This window comes from Neovison vison, chromosome 4 (assembly GCF_020171115.1).
Source record: "Neovison vison isolate M4711 chromosome 4, ASM_NN_V1, whole genome shotgun sequence".
NCBI classification, from domain to species: domain Eukaryota; kingdom Metazoa; phylum Chordata; class Mammalia; order Carnivora; family Mustelidae; genus Neogale; species Neogale vison.
The window spans coordinates 125,167,286-125,179,758 of NC_058094.1; the positions used below are offsets into that span (position 1 = coordinate 125,167,286).

The 12,473-nt window shown below is 37.2% G+C and overlaps 1 protein-coding gene across 3 annotated transcripts in view; it reads left to right on the top strand.

The window, feature by feature from the left end:
• Positions 1 to 12,473, top strand: part of SUGCT (succinyl-CoA:glutarate-CoA transferase) — an 827,195-nt gene that overhangs the window by 36,468 nt on the left and 778,254 nt on the right. For all 3 annotated transcript variants that reach the window (XM_044245656.1, XM_044245658.1, XM_044245657.1), the window contains exons 4-6: positions 790 to 875; positions 1,403 to 1,453; positions 7,340 to 7,460. In XM_044245656.1, coding sequence (XP_044101591.1) covers positions 790 to 875; positions 1,403 to 1,453; positions 7,340 to 7,460 — 258 coding nt within the window. The remainder of the gene's footprint in view (positions 1 to 789; positions 876 to 1,402; positions 1,454 to 7,339; positions 7,461 to 12,473) is intronic.

A 12,473-nucleotide genomic window follows, 5' to 3' on the forward strand; every position in this document is an offset into this window, starting at 1 on the left:
ACCTGAGCCAAAGGCAGCGGCTTAACCCACTGAGCCACCCAGGCGCCCACGGTTTTAGGTCTTATGTTTACTTCTTTGATCCTTTTTGAGTTAATTTCTGTGAGTAAGCTATGGGTTCAGTTTCATTCTTTTACATGTGAATATTTAATTATCCTATAACCATTTGTTGAAAAGACTGTCTTTTCTTCATCGAGAGCTCTTGGTTCCCTTGTCATATATTAACTGACCACGTATGCTTGGGTTTATTTCTGGGATTTCACAGAAACTTAAAGATTTATTTATTTATTTATGATGCCATTTTATTATAAAATCTCGCTTACCATTATTCTGGTTTAATTATTTAACAAAAATCTTTCACAGACTCAGCATTTCTTTGCACATTTAATGCCAAGAAACACAGAAAGAGCTGAACTAAACTACCAAAGCCTTTTACTTTTTGACCTAAACTGCCAAAGATTTTTACTTTTTGCTTGCCAAAAACTGAAAGTAGGTTTTTTTCTTTTAAATTTGCCAATTATTAAATCTGAAGACTGCTAAAAGGATATTTCTTTCTGGATATTGACTTTCAGGGATGGATTCTAGTGACAGATGATACTGTAGGACTTAGTGAATAAGGTGGAGTTTGGAGAGTTGCAACAAGTTCTTTTGGCCCCTGTGGATTGCTTAATTCCACTGAAATGAGGTGATTTTGTGAAGGCATCTGTGAATGTATATGATGGGTGAATGTTGGTTTGGATGTCCCATGATATTTAAGAGTTAAAAATTAATAGCTCATACTGTTATTTTCAGGAGCTGGTGATGATACACGAACTTGGGGGCCACCTTTTGTGGGGACAGAGAGTACTTATTTCCTCAGTGTTAATAGAAATAAAAAAGTAAGAATATAATTTCTTTCTTTGTTTTTTTTATATAATTCTTTTGTAATAACAAAATTTTTGTTTCTATCCTTTTCTATCATTCATTTCTATCCTTTTCTTGCATATATAATTAGTACTTAAAAGAAGGTGAAATTTTATTCATTCACTAGTTACAAAATAGAAACGAGAGCTTTTTACTAATTTTCCTTCTCTACTAACTTATTTCATGAGAATTTATAATGGTTTATAATGGAATAATTTTATTAAAGAGAAAAATAATTTGATTCTTTACATTTTATTCTTTCAGAGATTGCTAATTGCCTAACATTTGGTATTATTATTTGAAAAAATTTTAGTAGAATCCTGCTATCATCCTAATATATCTCCATTGCAAATAAAATCAGTAAAGATAGTTCAGATGTTTCTTCATGAGGAAAATACACTTGCTTTAACAGGAGAACATATGATATGAACAGTTTCCTTATGGAACTGTCAGTCATATGAAAACCTTTATATTATTTTAATATATATATTTTAATTTTTAGAGTATAGCTGTAAATATCAAGGATCCAAAAGGGGTGAAAATCATCAAAGAGGTACAGTATGCTCTATGGAAGATATCTTACCACCTGGGTTGTAACTGGGGATTTGAATATGAGTTGAAGTGTTTTAAAACTTTATTTCATTGGCAATTGCTAATTTTCCTGTAAACGCTATTTAAGAATTTAACTTTACATTTATTGTAAGTGAAATTTGCTTTCTAATTTCTTATATGTTTTGTATAATATTTCTCTACCCTGTGAAAGTTTTCAGTCATAATATTATCTACTGTTGACCCAATGCCTACTCTGCATCACTCTTAGGCTTGGACACTTTCCATATATTATTCCCTCAGATCCTCAGGATTTGACTTGTAAATGGGTATCAGAATCCTCATTTTCATGGGAGGGCAGTGAGTCTCATGGCCTCAGGGGATGCTCCGAAGAGGTAAGGGCTGGTAAAGGGAAGAGCTGAGGTTTGAACCCAGTGATGAGGGTCCCATCACTGGAGAGCCCAAGCTCTTCTAACCTTTATTCCAATGGCTAATATGTCCAGAGCTGATTTCAGCATCTTTGCTTGAGGGGCAGGATTGGGTACTGGTTTGGTGCTTCCTAGTTCTCCACTGCTGAGATTCTAATCCTTCTTTCTTTACTTACTAATTTATGTGACTTCAGGTAGATGATGTAAGTTTTTTTTTTTTCTTCAAGATTTTCTTGCCTTAAGATTTTCTTGCCTTAAGATTGTTCTTGCCTTTATTCTCCTCTTTCTGTTCTCTCAGTATTGTCTTCAGTGTTCACAGTTCCTGCTTTTTTGCTTCTATTTCAGAGCATTCTGATATTTTATCCTAAGTAGTCAACGTTTCAGATTTGAGATATTTTGTAGTTTCATTAGAGCTTCTCAATAGGTGGAATTCATAACTCTTGCTACTAATGCGTAAGTGTGCTTTTGAGTATTTTAGGACTGCATGTATGATTCTGACCAAAGTACACAAATCTCCAGGACTTCCTTCTCGCTGTCCTTGGATCTTGCCAGTCTTTTACTATTCTACTTTGAATTACATTTACATTCTACCTTGAATTAACTTTCTTTTTATTTTTTTTTAAATAATTAAAAAAAATTTTTTTAAGGATTTTATTTATTTGACAGAGAGGGAACAGAAGCAGGGGGAGTGGGAGAGGGAGCAGCAGGCCTACCACCAAGCAGGGAACCTGATGTGGGGCTTGATCCCAGGAACCTGGGGATCATGACCCGAGCCAAAGGCAAATGCCTAATGATTGAGCCACCGAGGCGCCCCTATAATTAAAAAATTTTTAAATTTATTTGACAGAGATCAAGACAGCGAGAGAGGGAACACAGGCAAGGGGGGTGGGAGAGGGAGAAGCAGGCTTCCCGCTAAGAAGGGAACCTGATGCGGGCCTTGATCCCAGGACCACAGGATCATGACCTGAGCTGAAGGCAGATGCCCAGGCGCCCCTGAATTAACTTTCATTATGAGCTTGATTTCTCTTCATGTCTGATTGATAATAGTAAAGTACATTTCAAGTCATATTAAACTTAAATAAATTGTATGGGGACATTATTGATGTCTGTTGCTTTTAGTTAGTTCCATGTTTTTAGCTTTTAGCATGTTATATATCTTATTGCCTAAGGAAAAAATTATTTTTTGCCTAGTCTTTTTATGCTTTCTGGCATCAATTTCTCTTTTAGCTTAAGAGTAGCAAAACAACCTCTTTATTCAGACCATGGTGGCTATGATTGCTAATATACTGAGTTTAGTTTATGGAAACAGTTCCAAAGTAGCATACAAAGCAATCAGCTGGATACATGAGAGCTTCAAAAATTATGACGCCTTTGTCTACCAGGCTAACTAGAAACAGCTTGAGCAAAAACCAAAACTCTGCTTAGAAAATCTATGTAGAGCCCAGTATTTTCATAGCAATATGATTTGTTAACTTTCTGACATATCATTTATATTTCAAATAATTCTCTATGTTAACTAGTTGACAGTCACAATATCCATATTGTGTGCACATATGTTCCAAAGAGCAATGTCATGGATTTTCTTTCTTTCTTTCTCTCTTTTTTTTTTTTTTTTAAAGATTTTATTTATTTATTTAACAGAGAGAGAGAGATCACAAGTAGGCAGAACAGCAGGCAGAGAGAGGGAGAATCAGGCTGTCCGCTGAGCAGAGAGCCCAATGCGGGGCTTGAGCCCAGGACCCTTGGGACCATGACCTGAGCTGAAGGAAGAGGCTTAATCCTCTGAGCCACCCAGGCGGCCCTGGACTTTATTTTCTTATGAGAAATTCAGACGTACAAAATAGCTGAAAGAAGAGTATAATGAACTTTCTTCAACCCTATGCCTAGATGCAGTGATGTTAATATGTTGCTGTATTTGCTTATTTACATATGTATGCCTATGTGTGTGTTTGTGTGTGTATTTTTAAACTATTTTATATATTTAATTTTTCTAAGATTTATTTATATATTTATTTAAAGAGTGTGAGCAGGGAGAGGGGCAGAGGAAGAGAGAGAGAATCTCAAGCAGACTCTGCACTGAGCACGGAGCCCAGTGTGGGGCTTGATCATGACTCTGAGATCATGACCTGAAGAGTCCAACGCTGAGCTAACTGAGCCACCCAGACGCCTCGTGAACTATCTTAAAGTGGATGATAGGAAACTTTGTGTTGAAATCTTTCAGAATACTTTTCCTACCAATAAGCATATTCTTCGATATAACATTTAAAAAATTACTTTATGATTTCTTTAGCAATGTGGTTAAATTATTATCATCACTTTCCTTTCTGTTTCTGATCTCCACTGTGTTCTTAAATTACATGTAACAAAGGGATCTCAGAATTAGATACTCTGTATTTCAACTTAATTTTAGTTCTTATTTACTCTTTGGCTAGATGGAGGATTTTCTTTTTTCTGTTTTAGAAAGAAAAAGATAGTAGCTTCTCTAACTCATACAAAATTGTGCTTGCTTTTTTTTCTGGGCCAGATTCTAGGATAGGTGTTTTAGGTGATTGGTGAACACCTAGATGAGGAAGAGATGATCAGCAGTAAAACTGGAAACCAGTCCTCTCCCTTTATTTCTTAGTAGATTATTGTATTTGGGAAAAGCCAGTAAATAGTTGGTCTCCTTTGAAGCAATTGTCAAACATAACACTTGTAGTTAGCGTGGGGAGCAGTGTAACTCAGAGGGAGTTTTCTGATGTTATGATTTTAGCACCCTTTTATTTTTAAAAAAGATTTTATTTATTTAATTGAGAGAGAGAGAATGAGTAGTGGGGAGGAGCAGAGGTAGAGAGAGAGAGAGAGAGAGAAGCAGACTCCTTGCTAAGCAGGAAGCCCAATGCAGGGCTCCATTCCAGGACCCAGTGGCTGTGCCCTGAGCCAAAGGCAGATGCTTAACTGCCTGAGCCACCCAGGCGCCCCAGATTTTAACACTCTTGTGTTAGAATTTTTATGATTAGATGAAGCTTTAGAAAACATACATGATCTTGAAATGGGTGAATATCCTGAAACAGAGGAGGAGAGACTATGTTGAATGACAGAGCAACTAAGAGTCAATATCTGGTAAGTGGCTAAGACATCTTTAAAATAAATATTTATAAAATGGAGAAAAGAAAAATTTCTGCACTATATACTTTTTTGGGATAGTTCTTTATAAATATTAGAATGCATACATACTCAGTTCTTGGGTAAGCTTAAAAACTACTGTGCATCTTTATGAGTAGAAATGTGTATCTCGGGGCACCCGGGTGGCTCAGTGGGTTGAGCCTCTGCCTTTGGCTCAGATCATGATCTCGAGGTCTTGGGGTTAAGCCCTGCGTCGAGATCTCTGCTCTGGCGGGGAGCCTGCTTCTCCCCTCTCTCTGCCTGCCTCTCTGCCTGCTCCTTTCCAATCTCTGTCAAATAAATAAATAAAATCTTAAATTAAAAAAAAATGTGTAGCTCTTAAACTCACCTGCTCCATATTTTTTTAATAATGTGATAGAGCCAGACCGCCTGGTGCTCTGAGCACAGCTCTTGTTAGTTAAAAGAATCTTTGTCATGTTACACAAATACTAATACATATTCATAGAAAAAAATTAACATTTTACTGTATCATGTCAAATCTCTTTATACCCTTGTATACTCATTTTTCCCAAAACATGAGATAATGTAATGTATATTGTTTTTTAATCTGCTTATTTTGAATACTTTATAATATTTTTAATACTTTTTTATTAGCATAACTTATTCGTTTTATTTATTTTTTTGTTTTACTGAAACAGTGAATTTATTTGTGGTCCATCTGGATACTTAATGTAGGTTGAGATGTGATTTAGAGTTCCACAAGGTCTGAAAATACAAATAACCTATACAGTTAAAATGTTTGTTGTTGTAATAGAATATATAGAACATGAAAATTTCCATTTTATCCATTTTTAAGTGTACAATTCGGAGGCATTAGTTACATTCATAATAGTGTGAAACGCTACTGCTATCTGTTTCTAAAATGTTTCTTCACCCCAGACAGAAACTGTACCTGTTAAGCAATAGCTCTCCACTTCCCTCTCCCTCCAGCCCCTGATAAACTCTCATCTACTTTGTGTCTCTATGGATTTGCCTATTCTGAATATTTTATATAAGTGAAATCATACAAGTTTTATACTTTTGTGTCTGGTTAATTTCATTGAGCATAATGTTTTCAAGGTTTGTCCATGTTGTACCGTGTATCAGAACTTTGTTTTTTTTTAATGGCTGAATAATATTCTGCTTTATGGGTACATTTGTCCATTGATGGGCACTTGGATTATTTCCACCTTTTGGCTATTGTGAGTCATTGAGCTATGAACATTTGCATACAAGTACCTGTTCGAGTCTCTGTTTTTGGTTCTTTTGAGTATATACCTAGGAGTGGTATTGCTGGGTCATAGGGTAATTCTATGTTTAACTTCTTGAAGTACCCACACAGGGTTTTTTAAAATTAAAAATAATTCATTAAATGCCCTTTGCGTAAGGTACTACATAATGCACCATGCAGAATGTATGCAACGAGAGCTGACCCATGTAGAAACCTACATGTGTTTGATGTAGTTTGTGTCCTTTACTGCTGGCAGGAGTGCCTACATGGGGTTACCGTTTAATAGTTTTTTTTTTATGGTTAATTAAATACATTTAGAACTTTTTGGAAAGGAAGCATCTGAAAAGTATAAAAGGATTTCTGAATGACATTTATATGTATTACATACCCATATGTGCAGGTTGTAATGAGGAATATTACATAGTAAGGATGGAGAATAGCAAAGACATTGTATCTAGTTTCTTCTACAGGATTTAAGATGTTTTCCATATATTTTAATTTATTTATTTAAAGGTTTTTCTATTTACTTATTAGAGAGAGAGAGAGAGAGAGAGAGAGAAAGAGACAGCGGGAGAGGGAACACAAGCAGGGGTAGTAGGAGAAGGAGAGGCAGGCTTCCCTCAATCAGGGAGACCAATATGGGACTTGACCCCAGGACCCTAGGATCATGACCTCAGCCAAAGGAAGCCGCTTAATGACTGAGCCACCCAGGCACCCCTGTTTTTCATATATTTTTGTACATGTATTTTAACTTTTCTATCTAAGCTACTTGAGACTATATTAGGACCATGTAACCTAGATATTTCTTATGTTTAATGTAAGCATATCCCCTTAACACCATGCTATTTGCTGAATATTTCAGTGGCCATTGTCTTATTGTCCATAATATCTCATAGTAGTTGACCCACTGGTGCCTTTATGTTCATTTAATTCTACTTTGCAGTTCTACTTTTCCTGTGATTTTTCTGGACTATTACAATGTGAGGATCAACTGTGTTTACTAAAATCCAAATTGTGTCATGTGGGGGTGTGTTCAAAGGTTGGAAGTCCCTTAAGAAGTCTGACTCATCTTCCCCTCCTTCCTCAGCTTGCAGCTGTTTGTGATGTATTTGTGGAAAACTACATCCCTGGCAGACTGTCTGCTATGGGCCTTGGATATGAAGATATAGACAAGATTGCCCCTCACATCATCTACTGTTCTATCACAGGTATTTTGATCCCACACTCTTGTCAGCGAATAGATTTTCTAGTTAGTTGACTTTCTTTGTTCCTGTAAGAAGCCTCTTGCTCGTATTGGTTTTCTTGAAGTGATTCTGTTCTCCCTAGCCCTCGCCCTCTGATTGATCATTATAGGTAACCAAAATGAAGATTTTTCATGTATTTATTGGCTGTTTGTATTTCTTCTTGAATTGTACGTCTGTAGTTTTGTTTGTTTTTGCAAATTTTTCTATTGATATTTTACAGACATTTACAAAATACTGTTATTAATTCATACATAGAATTGTAGGTGAAATATTAATTGGCTTTAGCGTAGCACAGGAAATCAACATATCCCCTTAATTTATTCAAAGGTGTTAAGCCAGGTCAAGGAAAAGAGCTCAGTAAAGTCTTCCAGATTATTTAGCTGGGGAATGTTGTGGGTGTTTGTGTGTGTGTATGTGTTAGGTCTAAGGAAACAAGGTTATTATTTGAGTTAGTTTAATCTATTTTAAGCACTTATCTATTAATTAGGGAGGTAATATATAAAAGTGGCTGTGAAAATTCTTAGTTACATTAATAGTTTTTTTTTTTTAAAGATTTTATTTATTTATTTGACAGAGAGAAATCACAAGTAGATGGAGAGGCAGGCAGAGAGAGAGAGAGAGGGAAGCAGGCTCCCTGCTGAGCAGAGAGCCTGATGTGGGGCTCGATCCCAGGACCCTGAGATCATGACCTGAGCCGAAGGCAGTGGCTTAACCCACTGAGCCACCCAGGCGCCCCTATCAGAAAAAATTATAGTATTTTCACTCTTCATTCATCTACCAAATATTTACTGCAGGTGTGTAATTTGCTGGGCAGTATTCTAAGGTCCTGGGATGTGGCAGTGGATAATACATGGAGGTTTGCCCTATATTATAGGTTAAGGACATAGATAGTAAATAAATAAACATATTCTTTAAGTTTTTTATTTTTTTGTAATTGAGCCCATTAATGATAAAGGCTAAAGAGAAATAAAGTAGGGCAAGAGGGATGGGGTGAGGAGGAGCTATTTTATACTTGGAGATAAGTGAAAGCTCCCGTGGGGGTGCCTGGGTGGTTAGTCGGTTAAGTGTCTGCATTTCGCTCAGGTCATGATCCTGGGGTCCTAGGATTGAGCCCCACAGTGAGCTCCATGCTCAGCAGGGAGCTTGCTTTTCTCTCTCCCTCTGCCTCTCCTCCCCAATCCCCCACCCCCAATCATGCTTTCACTCTCTCTCTCTCTCTCTCTCAAATGAGTAAATAAAATGCTAAAAAAAAAAAGAGAGAGAGAGAGAGAGAAGTCTCCCTCAATAAATTGACATTTGGGCAGAGACCTGGATGAAGTAAAGGAGTGAATCATACAGATATTGGCAATGATGGCTTCAGGAAGGGGAAACAGCAAGTGCAAAAGGACCTAAGGCAGGAGTGTGCTGGGCATGTTTGAGGACCATCAAGGATGGCTGAAGCAGGGAACAAGGGGCATGTAACAGTAAGAAAAACAGGAAGATGTTGGTTAGCAAGATCATGAAGAGCTTGTTGGCAACTCTTAAGGAATTTGACTTTTACTTTGAATAAGTTTGTAAGTTAATGGAGTATTTTACAGAAGAATGATAATGATCTGATGTACTTTTATTATTTTATTTTATTTTTAAAGAATTTAAAAAAATTTAAAAAAATTTTAAAAATTTCACCTGTTTATTTATTTATTTATTAACATATAATGTATTATTTGTTTCAGGGGTACAGGTCTGTGAATCATCAGTCTTACACAATTCACAGCACTCACTGTGGCACATACCCTCCCCAATGTCCATCACCCAGCCACCCCATCCCTCCCACCGCCCTCCACTCCAGCAACCCTCAGTTTGTTTCCTGAGATTAAGAGTCTGTTATGGTTTATCTTCCTCTCTGGTTTTGTCTCATTTCATTTTTTCCTCTCTTCCCCCATGATCCTCTGCCTTGTTTCTCAAATTCCATGTATCAGTGAGATCATATGATACTTGTTTTTCTCTGATTGACTTATTTTGCTTAGCATAATACCCTCCAGTTTCACCCACGTGATCTGATGTATTTTTAAAATGTATTTTTCTTTTCCCTTCCTTCTCCTAACGTCCTTAGAAACAAAAACTGAGGGTTTTGGAGGGGAGAGGGGTAGGGGCTTGGGTGAGCCTGGTGGTGGGTATTAAGGAGGGGATGTATTGCATGGAGCACTGGGTGTGGTACATAAACAATGAATCTTGGAACACTGGGAAAAAAAGCCCCCCCAATAAAAGGATCACTTTAGCTACCGTGTTGAGAACAGACAGTAGAGGACAACGTTACAAGTGGAAGAACAATTGTGAATCTACTCCAGGCTAGAGATATTGGCAGCTTGCATTAGGGTAGGAGTGGTGGGGGTAGTTGAGGAGCGATAGGATTAAAAATGTTTCTTTATTAGTCATAAAGCAATAACCAAAATACTCCCATTTCTATGCATTCAGGTTAATTGAGATATAATAATGCTTTGACTATGACATATTACTTTAGTATAAATGATGCTTTTCACAGTATAATTATGTGGTGCTTTTTAAATGTAGATTAAGCTATAACTGCAATGTTTGGTCGATACTATTTTAGAGGGGATGATCGTTAACTTCGCTACTGAATCAACATGAGAGCCAGCATCTGTAAATAATAGATGACTCTTTACCACTAAATCTGACTCTTTCTTAAATGTACTATTGTATAGATATGTAATCACACTTAAGTCTTTGTGCCTGAATATCGAGGGAAAGGTTTTTCCTTAAAATTTCACAGTCTATTGGAAATGTGGAGGTCTAAATTACTAAAATAGGTAAAATATTATCTTCACATTACCTTGTTATCATAAAATGCTACATAACTTGCAAATGTACCATCTTCAATGACGGTAAATATTTATTTCTCATTCCCATGAATTTGCATTGGCTGAGGTTCAGCTGATCCAGACTAGTTAGATTTGGCTCCAAGTTTCAGGGGTGGGGGGCCTGCTATGCTGGTTCTGTCTTTCACACTCCTTGGACCAGTGGCCACCAAAGGCACGTTTTCCTCATAGTGAAAGGCAAGAGTACAAGAGAATGAGCCTAACCTCAGAAGCACATTTAAAACATTAGCTACATCCCGTTGGCTTGCATTCCTTTGGTCAAGGCATGTCACTCGACCAAGCCCAGTACGAATGCATGGTGAAATATGTTCTACTCTTGTGGCAGGATCTACAGAGTCACATGGCAAGGCATGGATTCCAAGAGGGGTAAAGATTAGGAATAACAACGTATTTTATCACATCCCCCAGCCAAACAAAAATGCTAATTCACTTGGGGGGCACCTGGGTGGCTCAGTCGGTCAAGCATTAACTTATCTCAGGTAATGATATCAGGGTCCTCAGATGGAGCCCCAGGTTGGGCTGCTGGCTTCCCACTCAGCAAGGAGTCTTCTTCTTCTCTTTCTCTGCCCCTTCCCCTGCTCCTGCGCTGTTCCTCAAATAAATACATAACATCTAAAAAAAAGAAAAGTTACCTCACTTGGGAAGCCTCACAGTTCCCAAAGTTTCATATCTATAACTAACTACAGTTAAAGCCAGCAGTTCTTCTGGGTCTTGGCTTGTGGCTAGAGGATCTCTGCATTTTCTTCCAGCTCTCAGATCCCCTGTTCACATTTTAGTGTGTCGAAGGGCCCTGGAGATAGATTGTATAATGTGGAAGTTCTCAGCTATGGGGAGAGTGCAGATTTGATATGCTTTTCGGTGATAGGGATGGGGGAATTAGGAGGTGATTGGGAGAGGCACTTACAGTCTGAACAAGGACCTTCCATAATTCTGTAATCCTCTACATCCCCATCTCCTGACAATCATGAGAAAAACACCCATACAGTTCATTCTCCTTTATTTCCTGATAAGGAAAGAGGTCCGGAATGTCCAAGAGACCTCTGGTCCTACAGCTATTTCATGGCAGATGGCTTTACAATTCAGGCCTCTTGACTAAATATTAATTGCCTCTGTGCTTTCCCTACTTAGACGTATATCATTGTTGTATGTTACATTGTTATAACTTAAATTGTCAAGTGATGATAAGACACTGAACAGCTTGACTTGAGAAGAATATTGTCTTGGTTTTTCATTTATTGTTAATCATATTTACTCGTCAGGGAGTCTAAATGTCAACGGAGTCTTTGGAAGCAGAGGTCGTTTATGAGTCATGAATCTGTGTGTATATAAAGTAAGGCCATCTCTTTTGTAAAAGTTTGATATTCTTGGTAATCAGTGTTTGTTTTTCATATTTTTTTTAAATAAGACTGATTAGATCAGTCTAAAGTTGCACATGTTATGATTGGGATCCTAGACTTCCCTGATGTTCCCCAGTGGCATTGCTGTTCTGTCAGTGCTGTCCAAGCCCAAATAGTCTGTTCTCACTCACATGTTGGCCTTACTGCTGATGAGAGTAATCTTAGAATGGCTGGGAGATTTAGTTTAATGCACTCTGACAGTTGTGTGGTTGAGATTGCCTCAGTCTGTGAAATCTGGTCTGCAGGACAAAAATGCTCGACTGATCACAAGGGAGGAAGGATTATTTTTGTTAGTAAGGTCCTCTTACCATTTCGGAGTATGAACATTAGGGGGCAGTGTTTAAAAAGCTATCATTCACTAGGAATTACTTCTTGAGGAAATTCATGTGTCCTTTGTACCAGGGGGTAAAGAAAATCTCTGAAAGGGCATATTTATATTCTTAAAGAAGTTTTGTTTTTTAAACTGACCATTCTCTACCTCTTTATACTTTTAGTATAATGATATTCTCCATGGCACTTTAATTTTAAGTTGTACCCTCTTTCCTTTGTTTCTTCTGAGCATGTTATTAATTATAAAAAGTTAGCAGTAAAAATCCTCTCTACCACATTTAAAAATATTTACTCTTTTTCTTCTTATTAACTTCATTGCTCTTTTTTTCTAGAAGGATAAACATTGCTTTATATTATTGACCAGAATAATTTTG